Below are 19194 nucleotides of genomic sequence, written 5' to 3'. Positions count from 1 at the left end.
TCCACCTCCTGAGAAACTTCCCGGTGCCCAGGCCCCTCCGAGGACACGGTGCTGCCAGGACAGGGAGATGGTTGTTCAACTCGCCGGTGTTGCGTATTCTCTCATCAGCTTGCACAGCGAGTACCAGTTCCCACTTTTTATTTCCAGATTCAATGTCATTCTCTCGTGTTAACAGCCGTTCTGACCCCAGCAGAGGCATAACTATCGGATAATTCTCCTTCTCCTCCTTTGTTAACAGCTAAAGGGTGCGACTCAAGTCCGTGATGCATTTGACTACATGAGAGGGAGGCTGTAGACCCTACCGTTTTATTACAGAGCAATTTCTTCCTAATCAGTTAAGGTTTTAATGTTTGCCTTCACCAAAAATGAAACGCAGTTTCACAAATTAATGTTCTTTACCCATATCTTGGGGGAATTCTTTAATACTGTGCAGTTAATGAAACAATTCGGCAATACTTCTTCCAAAATTATTACTCCCTTATCTTCATCTGATCTAATAATCAAAACATATCCTCTAGTAACAAGACTTCTCTGATTTTAATTATCTTAACCCCTGGTCGCCAGGAGCAAAGCTCTCCCTGATATCAGACCTACTCGCAAAAGGCGCCTGCCTTCCCCAAACGAACGCGTCTGCCTTGCTCACCCAGAGGAATAAGGTTAATTGAATGAGATACTTCCCTGGGCTTTTTTTCTTTCCTAATGTGTGCAATTTATAGTCTCCAATCTAAACTAAGCAGCAAAACAATTATTAGGAAACTATTTTATGAATGAGACCTGTCAAACCGACCCAATGCTTTTGCACCAGGGGTCTGGGGCCAGCTGTGGTGGCCTCTGGAAGCAGCCAGGAGCCTCCCCTGACTTCCCGTTTCCTCCTCCCCCTCCTGCCACTACCAGCACCACTCCTCCTCCGTTCTTTCCTTCTTGGACCGTGTTGACCTGCTCTGGGGGCTCGGGTTGGGATCGCCGGCCAAGGGCGCCACAGCCTCTGGCTGTCTCTCAGCCTCTTGGTATGGTGGGTGGTCTCACCATGGACACTGACCACAACCTGAGATAAATTGTGATGTGCTTGATGATGGTCTCACAAGGGCAGAAGTGCAGTGGACGAGCCTTGAGATTATTATGTATTGAGCTTACTGGGGTCTTCTCCACCAGGACACCCTAGGGTGCATGTGCTCTGTAATGAAACATGTTTGGGGACTGAGCGGTTTGCTTTCTTGAGCACCCTGACACGCCCCCTCTCTTTTCGACTGAATACTTTCTTCCCTTCACCTCCATAACTGATAGTCATGAGGATAAATTGCCGGTTGGATGTCTACCAGTCTCTCTCCTCACGTTCTACTTTTTCAAGCCAAGTTCGCCATCACTATCCAAATACAGTGGTGCCTCCTCTAACCTTCAGACATCGAAACGGACTCAGAAGCGGGAGACGTTTCTTCCTGTCTGATCTGACAAGTGCTTCAGCTCCATGCCACTTGTCAGGGATCATTCTGTACTCGTAACCAATGAAATAGCCTGACCGCCATCATGAGGCTGCTGTCTCTGGTAACACAGCTCTGGGGTCTTCTGTCAGAACCCTTCAGTAGCCCAGGAAACATGGCTACCGATAGCTCCAATTTAAAACATGTGTCCACAAGAAAGACTCACTGAGGCCGGTCTCCCCTAGGGAGAAATAATATTTTCTACAGATGCTTTAAAGATCAATGGTTCTCACTGGATGCATGGACCCATGTGTTAGAATCACACTTTTTCCAAACCACACAAGCCTCCCCAACTATCCACACCGCTCAGGCCACCTCCAGAGGTTCTGTTGGGTCCTTTTGAGCCACTGTCTCTCTCAGGGTGAGGACGAAAAAAAAACGACAGCCACTTCTCTGCACTCGTTCAGCAACTTTAATTGTGGACACTCCCTCTTTAGTTACATAAGTTCCCTTTCCAGCCATGTTTCCCCTGCACCAGGGCTGCCCTTGACCACATTTTAACCAGCGTCTTATCACTGTCCCAGTGTGTGAAGCTCCAACATCCAGTCCCACTGATGCTCACCGGGCTGATGGGTATGATAGTGATCCCTCCAGCCCGAGGCTGTAGAGGAGAGACCTGTACACGTGTCCCTCCATGGCCCCCGCTCGCCCTGGATGGCACGAGCAATTCCTAACGTCAGACACCCTAGCATCAAAGAGCCCGGGGGCCGAGCCTCCCTGGGCCTCGTCCTGGCTGCATCTTGAAAGCACGAGGTGTGAAGGTGGCCCCGGGCCAGGGCCGCAGCTGTTGTGATGCCCCAGAGGGAGGAACTGGGGGACTTTGTGCTAGAGGCCTCGAGGCCCGACTCTGGATTGAGGTCATAAGTAAATCGCTGTAGACTGGTGGGCATTACTGGAAATGCTTCCAAAGCTAATTGCAGGAATCTACGGTGAATCCTCTTAGACACAGGTGCCCTTGGTCACTGGATGAGTGACTCTTGATATTCACCTGCAGACGGTCCCCAGCTTGTGGCCCACTTAGCCAACCTTGCAATGTCCAGGTGGCTGAAATATCCAGCCAGGACCCTTAAGGAGTCGGCTCCCGTCCCCTCTGTGCTGAGTCACCCGGGATCGCAGCTTGAGGTGACTTGTGATGAGGTTACCACGCAGGGACTCCCCCTTTTCTATCCAGAGCACGCTTCTCCAGCTGGCAGCAAGGCCTCTAATGTCACGGTCACTCTCCCCACCACCCTAACCCTTTTGGTCTCACGTCCCCAGCATCCTTGCAGAGCATGCGCAGCACCCAACCAGGCATCTCTGGGCTTCTTGCCCAGGGATGAAAGATGAAGTTATACCAAGGGACGACTGTTGGTTTAGTCCTCCCCAGCACCTCCCCAACATCAGCCGACCCTAAATTTACTTAACTACCACCTCTCACCAAGGAGCAATGGAGACCTGGGGTGGGGAGGGGGTCACTGTTCAGGTGAAAAGGAGGGGCACGCTGCCTAGTTCCAGCCCCCACAGAAGAAGAGTCAACCTCAGACCTCTGCCCTGGGCCAGGGAGCCCAATCATACCCACTGGGTTCTGCCCAAGGGTCCATGTCAGGGTGAGGTGTCACACAGTGACTCCCCTAACCTGACCTGTGGGTCCTTAGACAGCACTGCCAGAAGCCTGTCTCCCATCACCCCAGAGGGAAGAGTCGGAGTCACCGGTAAACAACAATGCAATCACCTCTCTGGCCCCGTCTTCCATGTGGCAAAGACGTGTTGCCTCCTCGACCCCTCGCTGTGTATCCCAGAGGACCAGGCCTCTCGGGGGTCTTTGCGTTAGTCTCTGTGCCAGAGACCCTTAAGTTGGCAGCCCTAGGCCCCATGTTATAACTTGACTAAGATAGATGTCTTTTATAAATTTAGTACCTAATTTGCTGCACACCAAAATACTTTGCATTTGAAATTAAATTACCTCATTACTTGAGTCTTAGCCAGGATTTTGAGAACTTCACATAGATAATGCTTCTAGCAATTCAAGGAACATTTGATGAGCTCTCCTAAGTTCTGGAGCCATTAAGCTCCAGAGCTCCTAAGCTTTGTAGAATTAAATGTGAGTTCATGCGTGCTAAGTCAATTCAGTCATGTCCAACTCTTTGCAACCCTATGGACTGCAGCCCGCTAGGCTCCTCTGTCCACGGGGTTCTCCAAGCAAGAGTACTGGAGTGGGTTGCCATTCCCTTCTCCTGGGGATCTTCCTGACTCAGGGGTCAAACCCACGTCTCTCAGGTCTCCTGCGTTGGCCAGTGGTTCTTCACCACTAGCACCACCTGGGAAGCCCTATAGTATTAAACATACATGACCTATATTATAAGACATGTGTTGGAGGGGCCCTTGCAGCTTGCACATGTGCATCTCACATTTCCTCAACTCTGTCCTTTGCAAACCCGTATTCTCACCCGCCCGCTTCCCCAGAGGAGAAATGTGAGACCCGACATGCTAAGCCTATTACCCAGGCTCCCGCTCAGCCATTTAGGTCTGAGCTAGAAGCCCAGCTCCACACTAGACCTTTCCTCCCCACTCTGTACAAGGTCAGACCTTTCCTCCCTGTTCCATCCCACGAGCAGCTTCTCAGGAAGGCAACCCGCTTCCCAGATTCTGTGTTCATAGCCCGAGATGTAGGGCTGCCGTTCCTGCCATCGGCGTGGAACAGCCAGAGCCGCTCAGGCATCTGTCCTCCTCCGTGGATGTGCCCAGGGCAGTGGGGCGCTGGGAGGTGGCAAGCGGGGATGTGGAGAACCTCAGAGATGGAGCGCCTGGCCTGAGACCCACAAAGTGTCTTCAGAAACCGTCTAGTCATATTCAGGAAGTACTGTGCTGTGCTGTTCTTAGTCACTCAGTCGTGTCCGACTCTGTGCGACCCCATGGACTGCAGCCCGCCAGGCTCCTCAGTCCATGGGATTCTCCAGGCAAGAATACCGGAGTGGATTGCCATGCCTTCCTCCAGGGGATCTTCCCAACCCTGGGATCTAACCCAGGTCTCCTGCATTGCAGGCAGGTTCTTTACCATCTGAGCCACGAGGAAAGCCCAAGAATACTGGAGTGGGTAACCTATCCCTTCTCCAAGGGAACTTCCCAACCCAGGAATCAATCCAGGGTCTCTTGGGTTGCAGGCAGATTCTTTACCAGCTGAGCTACCAGGGAAGCCCATATTCAGGATCACCCCAGGGATAAAGTAGCAATAACTGCCATAATAACTCACCACCAGTACTGAGGGCAGTACCATGTGCCGAGCACCATGCTAGGTGCTCAGTATTCTGGTGGCGCTCTGTCTGCGGGTCCCACATCCAGGGGTTTGCAGAGCCAAGTGCCCCACGCTGTTCTATGTAAGGGACTAGCGCGTCTGTGGACTTGGCACCTCAGAGGTCCCGGAACCAGCCCACTCTAGGTGCCGAGGGACAGCTGTCCCATTTAGTCCTCATGAAGCCCTGCGCCACGTGTGCCGTTACCCCCATTTTAGAGATGAAGAAACCGAGGCTTCGAGAAGTTAAGCGCCTTGTCCAGGGTCTCTCCTGCTCAGTGGCTGAGCCAGGACCTGGCTCGGGTCTATCGGGCCCCAGCCCACCAGTGCCTCACTGCCTCCTGCACTTGTTTCAGGCATCCCACCAAGGCCTGCAGTGCAGAACCCATGTGTTTTTTGGGTTTTTGTTTTCCTTTCTTTGGACAAACAGATGCTCTGCAGACATGTTGAGATAATTAAATAAGATGGTGTATGGGGTGTGGAGCCAGGCCTGGGATCTGGCCCACAGTGCAGTGAGCATCTGCGAAGTCCAGGGGGAGACTCTCCAGTGGAGGGACGGCCTGGAGTGCCTGCTGCCGTCCAGGCAGGATACTCCGCAACTAGACTTTCCTGGCTCCCAGCAAAGAGTCTGGGGTCAAAGAACGGAGCTGAGGGCTCTTGGGCTTTTCCCCCCAAGTTGGGCCCACACTGTGTGCCTCCCGCCCTGCTCATGTCCATCAGGAGAGGTCCTGAGGCAGCACCAGCCCCACCAGGCCCCCATCCAGGTGTCTGCTCAACCGAGGTTTGCAGGCACTGTCCTGGGTGCTTCCTGACTACTCTACCTCCAGATAAACAACAGAAATTTCAGTGGAAGCCTCTTAGTTCTCCGTGAAAACTCATATTCAACCAGATTCCAGTCCTAAAACCTTCTGATCTGGGCCGATCTCAGGTCTGCAGAGAGAGCCTGGAGACATACCCTCAGGGACCCCATACCAAGATCTGGCAGCGACAGTGGTCCCGCAGCAAAGGGCCCACAGTGCCAGCGTCTGCAGTGGCTCCTTGTCTCCCTCCCTTTCGCTCAACCCTCAGAGGTCATTGCTGCTCCCATCTCATGGATGAGCCACCAATCGATGTGCCCACAGGGCTCAGCTTGTGAGTGACAGAACTGACCCTGGGTTCCGGGCCGTGCCAGGTCCGAAAGCTCCATGTCCATCCTTCTTCCTATCCGTCTCCTATTCTGTGAACTCGACCACATCTTACATGTGCCCTGCATCCAGCAGCAGTGGGTCTCATCCTCTGAAGGTGCTTTGCGTCCCGGCAGCACTGGGTAATCTTGTAACAGGAAGTGTTTCCCCGCTGTTCGACCACAAGGAGGAGAATGAAACAATCACTCCTTCGTGAGCACCTTCTGAGCATCTTTTGTTGGAAAAAGAGCGCCTGCTACCTCCTGTTTGATTGCGAGGAGAAACCATCATAATAGAGAAAGTTGGCCAGAGGTCTGAAAAAGGAATGAGGGCAAAGCAATTCTCCACAATGGAAAATACAAACACAAGAAACTGCCCACAAAGACCGCAGGAAAAGATGGGCTAAATGGGGGCACATAGGATTCAGGTGAGCATCACAAGGCTGGTGGGCCAGGTGGGAATCTTCTCTCCAAGTTCTAGAATGTTCTGAGTCGGCTTTAAACTGTGATCATAGACATGGCTGATCAAGCAGAGCCTGAAAGGCAACCAGAAGCCCTACAGATGGGAAGGGGCTGTTGATTCAAGGATGGAAGTTGTTCACCCCAGGCTTGGAAAGAGGCTAAATGGCCAGGACCCTCTGCTGGCTGAGTCTGTGTTTCATGTCAAGCTGTCCTATTTGCCACAAAAAGCTCCTTTGGTTGGGAGACAGGGGGATGAAGTTGCAGATAAAGAACAAACTAGGCCAAACGCACCTTCATAGAAGGAAGCACCCTCTGCTCACCACTGTATGCCAAAGGCTCTTCCTGGCGAGAAGGCCCTGCAGGGCTCTGAATGAAATCAGCCACGTGGGCTCACAGAGTTGAGTGGAGCACATCAGAGCATCCTCATACCCACGAAACTTGCAGTCACGCCCCTGGGCCTTGCCAAAGAGCCCCTAACCTCCTACCCAGTGGACCATCTCTCCTCCGAAAACCCTGGAATCTGGGGGATGCCATCCAGAAATGCAAACGCATTTCCCTGATACCTGGTACCGATCCCAGTGACAAAGGAGCTGTGACTCTCATCAGCAGGGTCCCACCAGCGGTGTTGACAACTAACCATACTCATCAACTGGCCTCGGGTAGTTTGTGAAAAGCCACACGCTGCTTTTAAAATGCCAGGACAGCATTTCTTCACCCAGTTTGCCATGTTGGGGGATTTCATACAAAGCGGCTTTTTCCTTGTTCTGTTTTGCACTTTTTAAAACTTTTTCCATCTATTTTCATTGAATTTTGTTACAACCTCATGGCTGCCATGTGTGTGTGTGTGTGTATACACATCCACTCAACACCAGCCCCACGAGGGAAGGACAAGGGACAACTCCACAGTTGTCACCTTCCACTGTGCATGTCTAGGCTGCCTCAGGATGCTGGATGCTTCACAGGGGACGCAGTCAGTGAAGGGCCTTAGCCTTGGGCCTGCTGTGACCGGGTCCCATAGACCAGGTGATGTGAACAGTAGACACTTACTTCTCACAGTTCTGAGGCTGGAAGTCCAAGGTCAAGGCAGCGGTGTGTTTGGTGTCTGGGGAGCTCCCTTCCTTGTTCACAGACAGCATCTTCCCACTGTGACCTCACATGGCGAAAATGGCGAGGACGCTCTCTGAGGTCTCTCTCTTTTTTTTTTAATCTGGGGTCTCTTTTAAGGCCCTGATTCCACTCCTGATTCCACCACACCCCTCCATGACCTCATCACCTCCCCAAGGCCCCACCTCCCTAACACCATCATCACACTGGAGGTTAGCGTCTCAGCTTTTGATATTGGTGGGAGGGACACCACATTCAGTCCATGGCTAAGCCCACCAGCCTGTTTCAGACACAACCACTAATAAAATCCCTCTCTGTTTTCAGCAACTGGAAGAAAAACTCAAGGGACAGGCTGACTATGAAGAGGTGAAGAAAGAGCTAAAGTAAGTGTGGAGATGCCAGCTCGGCCCTGCACAAGCCAGTGCCCATTGGGGACGTTTGCTAAGGAAGCCCTGTGCCAGTGGGTGGACAAACCCAGGTCCTCGGCTGACCCCCCAGCACTGGGCCGACTCCTAGGCTGCCCAGCATCGCAGATGTCTGTACTCAGAATTCTTCAGACTCTTTATAAGACTCTGTGCATAGAAACTGCCAGCATGTACGGAATCAATATGCCTTTATGGGAAATATAAAATACGAGCTTATTTTATAGCTGTAAGTTCCCAAAACAGAAGGAGAACAGAGCAAGGTAGCGTGTTCCAGCCGAGGGTGCATACCTCCCTGGCCACACCTCCACCCGGGAGACAGCGGCTGAAAGTGTGTCCTGCTTCAGTGCTGACGCCCACGCTCTCATGCCTAGAAGTTCCCTCCCCAGGCCCCACCACCCAGCCTGAGCCTCCCACCATCTCAGACTCCTCTCCCCAAGCTGCCCTGGGCCCACCTGGAGCCCTCACCTCAGAGACTCACCCGGCCTCTCCCCGCCCCCGCCCCCATGGCCAGGTTACCAAACTCTACAGAGGGGTGCCTGCAGACCCAGGTCCTCTCCCCTGCTGTTGGCCGGCTCTGCTTCCCCCTCGGGGCACCCTTCTGCCCCCAGCTGTGCCCTGACCCCCTCCCCAGCAGACCCCCTGGTGCCCTGCCTGATGGAGGCAGCTCCCGCCTTTGCCTCAGGGTGACTCCCTCTGGTCTTGGCTTCTCCCCACTGCCCCCACCACTCCACCCCACCCCTCCATCCTCCTACCCCCATCACTCCAGACTGACCCCGCCACACTGGTACCTTCCTTCCTTCGCCTTCCCGCTCATCCATCAGCCCTTTTCTCTCTTGCTGACAGTTTTAATTTCTCCTTTTAAAATGAGCCAACACCCACTCACCATGCTGTTCTTTGGATTCTTAATTTCATTCCCTTGGGTTTGCTGGGGGTGGGGGGAAGCCCACTGGAAGTCCTCTTTGACCTTCTTGACCCCATGTCAGTAGCCTCAGGGCTCCCCGAACATCCTCACCCCCATGTCACAGACAGCCTTTGCGCACTTCCTGGATTGGCCTCTCGGCTGTCTGCATCTCCAGCTCCTCAAGCTCTGTCCCCTCCCCAACCCTATTTCCAGCTTAGGGAGGATACTTTTTACTTCTGTGCCCACCTCCCCATCCCTTTCCCTCCTCAAAAGAAAACATGAGTGCCCTCTGTTCGTGTGGGCCCTCTCCCAGTGTGGAATCGGAAAAGCTGACGTGGAAGCCTTCGCCAGGCCCCCACCCTTCCCAGCCTGAGGCCCGTCCCACACACCTTCTCCTCCGAGCTCACCTCCGTTTCCAGGAGCCAAGGCTTCTAGGCCCCTCCCTTCTGCTCTCTCCCAGCTCCACCTGCCCAGCCACTCCCTGGGTCTCAGACCCTCCAAGAACAGAGCCCCACACACTCCTGCCAGCCCTCGTGTTACCTCTGCATATGCAGCATCCCCCCAAACACAGGCGTCTCTGAGAGCCCCATTCAGGTGGCTTTTCTGTTAAAATGCGTCCCTGGCTTCCCACTTCCTCGTGATGCAAGCGCCCTCTGGACAGTCACTGGTGTCCCTTTCTGTCTCCCCCATCTCCCCGAGATTCCCCCACCACCTCTCCCCCCACAACTCCAGAGTCTAGCAAGCACCTTGCTCCTTCACAGCCCTTCTCAAACCCTGATGATTCTTGAGACAGACGCGTCTCCTGCCTGGGTTTTCTCCTGTTCGTGCTGTTAGAAGCACCTGCAGGGCTCCTGAGGCCAAGGAGTGGCTCTGACTCTGCACAGCGCCAGGCACATAAGAGGCTGTCGGTAAATTTGTTGAATAAATGAAGAGACACAGTTTTTAGTATAAACTCAGATGCACTTAGTCTTTTCTTACATGATCCTAAAGAAGCTCACAGACAAGAATATAGTTGCAAACAACGTGACAGCCACTAAGAAAAGACAAGCTTGTCCAGACTGCTTGCCTCTCTTCTCGCGGCTGATGCAACACAGCCCAGCGTTCTTATTATTCTCAGTAGCTCATCGTAAAATAAAATTATGAGCTCCTCCTTGTTCCTGTTTTGTTAGTTTACACGACAGGAGCCACTATGAAGACACAACCGCAGGGAAACCGAGGGCGGTCGGCTCCTTACTGAACCTCTTGGGGGCCATGGCAGAGAGGGGGTCCCCAGGGCCCTGGGCACTTTTCCACATGAGTGGATGGCACTGCCATGGAGCTTAAAGAAGGGCTGGGGGAGCGCAGGTGGCCCAGTGCCAGGGATGGAAGCTGCCCTCTTTCTTGAGCGTAAGGGGAGCACCCCGGCTCCTTGGGGCCATGTGGACCCAAAGAAAGAACATTCACGTGTGCCTCACTCTGCAAATAGCTCTCCTGGGCGCCCCAACTCACTCAGCTCTCGGACTTGTTGAAACAGGCCACGACCACAGTGGCTCCTGTGATAAGGAGGACAGAGGGGCAATAAGCCCGGTGGCCCACACCTTTGTGGTGGCCCCTTCCCCTGCCTGGGCACCAGGACAGTCCCCTGCCACCTGTGAGGCGTCTGGTCATGGGGCCTCACTCTTGGTCAATCTTCCTGACTTCCTTGTTAACAGCTTTTTCAGCCCCTCTCGGCTTTACAAATACATTCCACTTACAGCCATGTTATGTCTGTGTTCAACTTAACTTTAAAATTATACTCCGAACAGACCTGGTGTGATTCCATATGGAATGATTTACATGCTGGGCAAGAAACTTTCGCTGGCCAACTGCTAGTTGAATAGTTATTCCAGAGCCGCTATCGGATGATAAGGCTGCCAGCAAAGTTGTTAAAGTTGTCAGTTCCTCAGTTCCTGGAGCGCAGGGAGCATTAGCAGGTCTGTCCCCCTCCCTGCCCACTGCAGGTCCAAGCAGGGGTAACGGCTCTGTCTTGCTCTCCACAGCATCCTGAAGTCCATGGAGTTTGCGCCGGCCGAGGGAGCTGGGACGCAGGTACACGGTCTCCCTTTGCTTTTCGCGATCATGTCGCTGCTTCACCATAGAGGTTGTTTCTCCTCAGGAACATTTCACAAAGTTAAACCAAATTATCTTTAACTTAAAGGGGGCAAAAAGAGAAAAATCAGTGTTTTTCAAGCTGGTTAACTGAGTTCATGTGAAGTTGCAATTTAACATGGGCAGGTACTAAGAACGTGGGTACAGACACTCTCAGATTGTGTTACAGATCAGCCCCAAATGGATTGACTTAGGAATTTTTATAATCTACTGCCTCACGTGGATGAGAAACAAGATGACGGTGGTACACGGTAACCCAGTGGCCAATTAAAATCTTAAGTCATCACGTGACATCCTGTTCCTGAGGCCCAGAAGGCAGCCAACCCTCGGTGGCTGGCACCAAAAACGGGTCACCTTTGCAGGGCTCTCTGACAGGTGTCAACCTGTCCTATTACTGAAGGAAGCAGAGGTCTAGACGCTCAGATGTGGGGACAGAAGAGAATAATTAGCTGTCTGCAAGCTGTGTGAGCCTAGAAAGAGAAAACTCCCTTCAACCAAAATGAGTGATTTCAGAAAGGAACTTGCGTGTTCTCCACATGCATGGAGCATCCTTGGGAGGCTGGAGGCGGGTCAGATCAGAGCAGGGGCTGTGGGGTCTGGTAGCCCACGCAGCCAGGTGCAGCCGGCCCCGCGATGAGCTCAGCTCTGCCCTGTCTAGGATGCATCCAGGCCCCTGGAGGTGCTGCTGCTGGAGAAGACCCGCTCGCTGCAGTCCGAGAACGCCGCGCTGCGCATCTCCAATAGTGACCTGAGCGGTAGGTTGATAAGTTCTCGTGGCCGCTCGGCCCCCACCAGGGGGTCGAGGAAGAGGAAGGCGAACCGTGAGTCTGGGCCGATGCATGGAGGGCGTCACTGGGCGATGGGAGATGAGAGCCTTGACTAACGAGTGTCCGTCTTCCTCCTCGTCCTCCTCACCGCCCCCCTCCGCCCCCACCCTGGCAGAGACGGTCCAGGCGAGGCGCGGCAGGCCGCAGGGCGTCTGCGGAGGGCAGGCAGGGCCGTGCTGCGGGGTCGCCCCCTGCCGGCGCGCGCGCGTTCCGTGGCTTTTCTGGTCTCTTCCGAGTTGTGCGGCCTCTGCTGTGGTGTTCCTGGGCTACTTGCAGGGCCGGGCCCTGCCCTGCCCAGCTCAGTGGCGCTTTTCTTCCTTTGTCAGGTTGTCCTTGGGAACGCCTCCCCCATCCTTAGCCTTTCTTTGCTCATCCCAAAGTGGTGGCGTCACTGACTGCTTCGGGTTTTGGCAGCTGGTAAAGCGTTTAAGAGTGTCTCGGGCTCCGATGATATTACATTCTTAAAAATGTGCGTGCCTTCGATCGAGTGGACTCGGTGCGGTACATTCGCCTCAGAGCAAGTGGTGTGAGAATCCGTTGGTCCCAAAATGTCAGTGTTTGCTGCTCCTCAGGTGGGGCCCTTTCTGGTTATAGCTCGAATGCTGGCGGCCCGCTGAGAGGCCCGCGACCTGCCGACTCTTTACTGTGTGTGGTACCGGCTCCTTGTCACGTTAGGAGTTTGAATCTCTGTCAAGGGGAAACTCTCCAGGCTGCAACGTACAAGAAAGGTGCAAACATGAAATGCATGTTGCTTGTTTCGGGGGGCCTCGTTTGGCTAATTTACAAATTCAATCGAAAAACAAACCAACACACCTCATTGGCCCTTGTTTTTTAAAAAAAAAATGCACTTTTTTTTTCCCTTTTGTGGGGCAAACTTTGCATCTTGGTCTTGGTTTTTTTTCCCTTTGGAATCCCCCATAATGCATTATGTTTGCCCTTCCTTGTAGGGTCAGCCAGGAGAAAAGGGAAAGACCAGCCTGAGAGTCGGCGTCCTGGACCTTTGCCGGCCTCCCCTCCTTCTCAGTTGCCCCGCAACACGGGGGAGCAGGCTTCCAATACTAATGGTACACACCAGTTCTCACCAGCGGGGTTAACGCAAGACTTTTTCAGCTCATCCCTGGCAAGCCCCAGCCTGCCCCTGGCTTCTACGGGAAAATTTGCACTAAACTCTCTCCTCCAACGACAGCTAATGCAGTCCTTCTACTCCAAGGCCATGCAGGAAGCAGGAAGCACAAGCATGATTTTTTCAACAGGTCCATACAGCACAAACTCCATATCTTCCCAAAGTCCATTACAACAAAGCCCAGATGTAAATGGCATGGCCCCATCCCCCAGCCAGTCAGAAAGTGCTGGGAGCGTCTCTGAGGGCGAGGAGATAGACACTGCAGAAATCGCCCGGCAGGTGAAAGAGCAGCTGATCAAGCACAATATTGGACAGCGCATTTTCGGACACTACGTCTTGGGACTGTCTCAGGGGTCCGTGAGCGAGATCCTGGCCCGGCCCAAGCCGTGGAACAAACTGACGGTGCGCGGCAAGGAGCCATTTCACAAGATGAAGCAGTTCCTCTCAGACGAGCAGAACATCCTGGCTCTTCGCAGCATCCAAGGCAGACAAAGAGGTGAGCGACTCGCGGTCGGTACCCACGTGTGAGCCCGGCACGGAGCTGCGTGTGTGCACACGTGCACATGTGGGTGTGTGATGATACATGTGTGCCTCACATCAGGTACAGCTCACAGTCCTGCCATTTCCAGAGCTCAGGGCCCACGGGCACGAGCCCTTAGCCTCGGGGGGGGGGGGGGGGTCTGGCCTCTGAAACTCACTCTGCACCTCACATGAGGTGGACTCGCTGTTGAGCACCACATACTGGGTCGGAGGAAATTAACGCATGACCCCTGATGCGTTTCGTGTCCAGCAGTCCTTTCGGCCTTGGGTGCTGGCCTCGGGTGGGGAGGGGCCCGTGGGTGCCACCCGCCCTAGAGCAGCAGCAGCAGCCAGGGCAGGCCTCACGTGGCGCTGGGTCCCCACGGAGGGCGAGCCGACCACGTGGGCCCCCTTCCTCCTCTCTGCACACAGTCCCGTGGCCCGTGATCAGCACACTCCCCATGTGTTAAGTCCCGTTAGCGACCTGTTCAGCATCATAAGCAAACATACCTGCCTTGAGTAAAATACATTAAAGTATTAAAACACCCTTTGTACCCCGACCCTCCGTAAAAAGATAAAAAGCCCGCCCCATCCCTAATTGCAGGAACTCCTTCCCTCTTTAACAAACGATAGGTGATCCTTCTGCCAAAGCAGCGCTGATAGAGAAAGGGAACCTTATCAGACAGAAATACAGACTCAGAGAAGGGAGACATTTTGAACAGTGTCCGTTTGCACAAAGGACATTGATCCTTTTATGGCAATGTTAACTGGGATCGACTGTCTTTGGATGATTCATGTGAGCTTTGTTCCGGGGCTGGTGGGCGATTCGCTGGGCGGCAGAGCTCCCTCTGTCTGACCCCCACAGCGCTGATGCCGCAGGCCGCCCCCCAGTTCTGTCCGATCCCCTCTGGTGGCAGAGCCGTGGCCTCTGCAAGCCAGTCAGCCAGGGAAGGGCCTCTCAGAAGTTTCTAGTGACTCCCAAGCGGCATAGGAAGCCCTGAGCCCTCTCTGTAGCAACAGGCGGCTCAGATTTCATGTCACGCAGCCCACATCGTCAGCACCACCATCCCCCTGATTGTTTTGTTCTTACCACACTTGTTTTTCAACAGAGAATCCAGGCCAGAGCCTGAACAGACTCTTTCAGGAAGTACCGAAACGAAGAAATGGGTCTGAAGGTATGTCACAGGCAGGTGTTTTTCTTTGCAGTTAGTAACCTAGGAAGCAGCATGCCCTTAGCTGTGTATTTGGGTTCAAACTGTACAGTGTGATTCTGGCCTGGAACCTGATGGAAAAACAGAGCTAGTAAGTATAAAACAAAGCACGGGTTCAAGTACACACGGCCCCTCCCTCCCCCCACCGTGGCCCCGCACTCTACCGAGTGCGGGAGGGGGTGGCACCCCTAAGAATCAGCCCCAAACTGCAAATCATGCCCCTCCTTCACATTCAAATTACAGCTCTCCCTGTGTTCTCAGAAGCAGGTGAAAGAATAACCCTTTGTTGCTCTGAAAAAAATCAGGTGACCGAGTCAGATGAGATACTGCTGCTTCCTTGTCCCTTCCCCAAGCTCGGAAATCCGTCGAGGGTGCGACCGATCAGACAGATTCCAAATGTGGCCGGCTCGCTCGCCCATGGGTCCCGGCGAGCCAGCCCCCACAGCCCTCCTCGGAGCTGCAGCTTTAATGGGGTTCTGTGCCGGTGGTTGGCTTGTTTTGATGGTTTGATGTGGCGGTTCATACTTAGTAAGGTATCAACCAGTTAAAACATGTGGATGGCTTCCGGGAAGCATCGAGGCCAGCCCCCAGGCCAGAGTAGCTGCAGTGCATCTGGACACGTGGCTACTCACCATGTGACCAGAAGACGGGATTCTTGTCCTTTAGAAATGTCCGCTGGCTCCTCTCCTTGTTCATGTGATAAGAGACCCGAAAATTTTAACTTAAGCCTCCCTTTGTACATCCAAACGATGGCGGGAGGATCAGCCTCGACCCCTTGCCCCTTCTGCCCATTTTTCCTCTCTGGCCTCAAGGACATACATGTACAGGGAGGGCCTTAAAGATATCCCAAGCCAAAGCAGCTAGTGGAGTTGCTTTTAAACGACTCACAAAAAAAAAAAGCCTTGCCCTTTAATACTTCATTTATATATATTTATATATATACACACACACACTGAATTAAATGATTTGCTCTCCCTGGTCCCAACCCACGGGTGATACCCAGCTTGGATAGTGTCAGAGCTGGTCCCACTGTCCAAACACTGTTTGACACGAGGTAGAGTCAGCAGGAAGCCCTTCCTGCCCAGGGTCGCCGTACCTGCTGTGAAGTCACCCGCACAGCAGGTACAGGTAAGCAGGAGGCTGGCCTGCCTCCTCGTCATCGCCGGCCTCAGCTCACCAAGCTATTTGTCAGAATGCCATCTTTGTGCAGCACTACATTTTGTTCCAGGTATGGGTTTGATGTCATTGGTATGACTTCTCCCCGCAGGTAACATCACCACCCGGATCCGAGCCTCCGAGACCGGGTCTGACGAAGCCATCAAGTCCATCCTGGAACAAGCCAAGAGGGAGCTGCAAGTCCAGAAAACTGGTACGGAGTTCAGGATTTCCACCACTGCCTTCCACGCTTATGTCGTGAGCGTTCTGTTCGGCAGTAATTAACTTCGTTTAAAAAGAAATAGAGAAAAAAAAAGAAATAGAATGTGTGTTTTCAAGCCTTTAGTACAGGGGGGAGCAGGTCTGTGTGACCTGTGTTTTGCTAATACTTACCATTCTAGGTCATTCCTTAGCCCTAGCCTAGAATCTCCGTGACTTAAATGAGCAAGTATGTATCAGATTCCCTTTCTGAAATACAACAGAGGCTTCTGTTATTTGGTATACACTTGACCACACACTGGTGAAAAATAAACTCTTTAACAACTGCTTTAGAGAACAAAAGTTGGCAGGAAGGAGCAGGAAGTGTAAAAGGACCGGTGTCCCCACCTCTGCAGTCAGTCAGCCCTGGGAATCTGCCCTCAGAGCTCCCTGCGAGCCGCCTTGTCTAAGAGGAGGGAACACCAACATTTCAGCTTTTCTCCGGGTGAGCAATGATTGAGAGGCACACCAGGCTGCAGATTCAGCTCAGACCTTCCACTAGAGGGGAAACTGAGCACCCACGTTCTCCTCCTGAGGTTCCACACAGACACACACCTGCCCTGTGCCCCTGAAGCCCCTGCTCTGCCCAGTCCTGCCACCAGGGACCAAGGTGTGAGGCCCCACCAGGCCTGGCAGCAGGCAGCGTGACACTGAACGCCGACCACCCCCTGGCCACGCCCCTGGGCTCCTGAGCTAGGGCCAGCCCACTGGCTTCCTACCCCAGCCTTCTGCTTCCCCTTCCCCTTGGTGTCCACCCCAGAGTCACCCACCCAGAAGGGAATCTGAGCTAACAGAACCTGTGGAATTTTGGAATATAGCACACGAGAATGTTAAGTTTAAAGTCATCCAGGGGACTTCCGTGGCGGTCCAGTAAGTGGGACTTTGCCTTCCAATGCAGGGGGTACAAGATCAATCCCTGGTCAGGGAACTAAGATCGCATACACCTCATGGCCAAAATACCAAAGGTAAGGCAGAAATAATATTGTAACAAATTCAAAAAAGACACACAATAATAGCCCACATCAAAAAAAAATAATAAATCAAATAAATAAATAAAGTCATCTGGGAAAGAGTCCAGGATGGTGTGTCTCAGAGCTTTTGTACAGTTACACCATCCTCCCCCCACCCCACCCCCCATCTTACTCCTGATCATAATTCCTTTCAGTCGGTGGGGCCACGGAGCAGTAGCTCTAGCCCTTCATTGCTGTTCCAACAGGATGCATGAACGGTTCACATTTCACGAGGTGGGAAATGCTGAGATCACAGCTCAGTGAGGTTGTCCCGAGTAACCTGCAATCCGTGGCGGGTTAACTGAGAAGGACATGGGTGGGAAAGCCCGTCCCCGCCGGGAGTGGGTGCTGTCGCCGCCGTCTCACCTGCGCGTTTGCTCTGCAGCAGAGCCGGCCCAGCCTTCCTCGGCGTCCAGCAGCGGGAGCGCGGACGATGCCATCCGCTCCATCCTACAGCAGGCCCGCCGGGAGATGGAGGCCCAGCAGGCCGCCCTCGAGCCCGCCTTAAAGCCCGTGCCGCCGTCCCAGACGGACATCGCCCTCCTGACCCCCAAGCTGATACCTGCCTCGCCCATGTCGTCCGTGTCCAGTTACTCCCCGCTAGCCGTCTCCCTGAAGAAGCCCCCCTCGGCTCCGGATGCCAGCGCCACCACCCTACCCAACCCGGCGGCCCTGAAGAAGGAGTCCCAGGACACGCCCGGGCCAGACCTCCCGGGAGCGGCCGACCCCGCCGCACAGGGGGTCCTGAGACACGTGAAGAGTGAGCTGGGCCGCGGCGGCGTGTGGAAGGACCATTGGTGGAGCGCCGTCCAGCCTGAGAGGAAGAGCAGCGCTCCACCCGAAGACCCCAAGGCCGAAGACGCCAGCGGCGGCAAAGAAAAAGGCAGCGGCAGCGCTGGCAGCGGCGGGCAGGTGCGGGCGGAGCGCAGTCAGCTCCAGGGCCCCTCCTCCTCTGAGTACTGGAAGGACTGGCCCAGCGCAGAGTCGCCCTACTCCCAGAGCTCAGAGCTGAGCCTGACCGGAGCCAGCCGCAGCGAGACGCCCCAGAACAGCCCTCTGCCCTCCTCACCCATTGTGCCCCTGTCAAAGCCCACCAAGCCCTCGGTCCCACCGCTGACCCCCGAGCAGTATGAGATCTACATGTACCAGGAGGTGGACACCATCGAGCTCACCCGGCAGGTGAAGGAGAAGCTGGCCAAGAATGGCATCTGTCAGAGGATCTTCGGGGAGAAGGTACGAGGTGGGGGTTCCATTCAGGGGCCTGGGTCTTCCCATTTCCTTTCACTGCTGAGGACCAGGGAGGTGGGGGATCTGTCTGGAGGATGTGGCCATCACCCACTTAATTAACCAAAGAGAACCGTGGCTTGTCCACTCCCAAACTTGCAGGGAGACTAGCCAGTGAACGCTCCATTTGCTGCAGCCCCACTGGAGGCCAGGTTCCCGGCAAGGCCCTCTCACCCTCTGTCGCCCTTTAGACCTCTCATCATATATGAGGTGGCGGCAGAGTCACCCTTTGACAGATGAGGAAACTGAGGCTCAGGGAAGTTGACCACGTGCCCCAAGCTAGCAGATAACGAAGTCAAGCCCTGTCCCTGTGGCCAAGCGGAGCCCGAGGCACCACCTCTGTAGGCTGTTTTGGCCAAAAAGGATCTGATCACGGAGAGGGATGACCAGCCTGCAGAGAGCCAAAAGGCACTTGGTAGAAACAGCAGTCAGAAGGTGCTTGGGTGTTGTCCGGCCAGAGGGATAAAGTGACTTGCCCGGGGATGTGCAGCTAGCGGTGGCACGGGCAGAGCCATGCAGGGCCCAGGCTGTGCCCTGGAGACCCTCATTTTCTCATTGTCCTTCCTGGCTCACGAAAAGCCCGGTCTGTGGGTAAGCTCCCAGACACTTTCTGTTCTTGGCGCTTCCTTGTCACTAAGATTCTGGATAATGGGGATTTACCAGGCCTGCAAAATGTAAGATAAACATAATACTCCAGGATAGTCTTAGATTAAATAACGACTGGCTAAGGAGAATGAGAAGTACTCCAGTCCTGTAAAAGACAGCCTTCCTGAGAGGCACAGGACTGGGTCAGCAGTGGCCTCGGAGAGGCCCGCGGGGAGCCGCCTCCACCACCTTCCCAGGCCCTGCCTTGAGTTCAGTGTTTGCAATACACCGTGTC

At 54.0% G+C, this 19194-nt stretch overlaps 1 protein-coding gene across 3 annotated transcripts in view; it reads left to right on the top strand.

Annotated features, from left to right (window-relative positions):
* CUX1 (cut like homeobox 1) overlaps positions 1-19194 on the top strand; it is a 347872-nt gene that overhangs the window by 263293 nt on the left and 65385 nt on the right. For 2 of the 3 annotated variants that reach the window (XM_061153494.1, XM_061153492.1), the window contains exons 12-18: positions 7799-7857; positions 10819-10867; positions 11586-11682; positions 12702-13373; positions 14506-14571; positions 15875-15976; positions 17416-18263. In XM_061153494.1, coding sequence (XP_061009477.1) covers positions 7799-7857; positions 10819-10867; positions 11586-11682; positions 12702-13373; positions 14506-14571; positions 15875-15976; positions 17416-18263 — 1893 coding nt within the window. The remainder of the gene's footprint in view (positions 1-7798; positions 7858-10818; positions 10868-11585; positions 11683-12701; positions 13374-14505; positions 14572-15874; positions 15977-17415; positions 18264-19194) is intronic. The other variant, XM_061153495.1, reaches the window with a different exon arrangement.

This window comes from Dama dama, chromosome 10, assembly GCF_033118175.1.
Source record: "Dama dama isolate Ldn47 chromosome 10, ASM3311817v1, whole genome shotgun sequence".
NCBI classification, from domain to species: Eukaryota; Metazoa; Chordata; class Mammalia; order Artiodactyla; family Cervidae; genus Dama; species Dama dama.
This window is presented reverse-complemented; position numbering and strand designations above follow the sequence as displayed.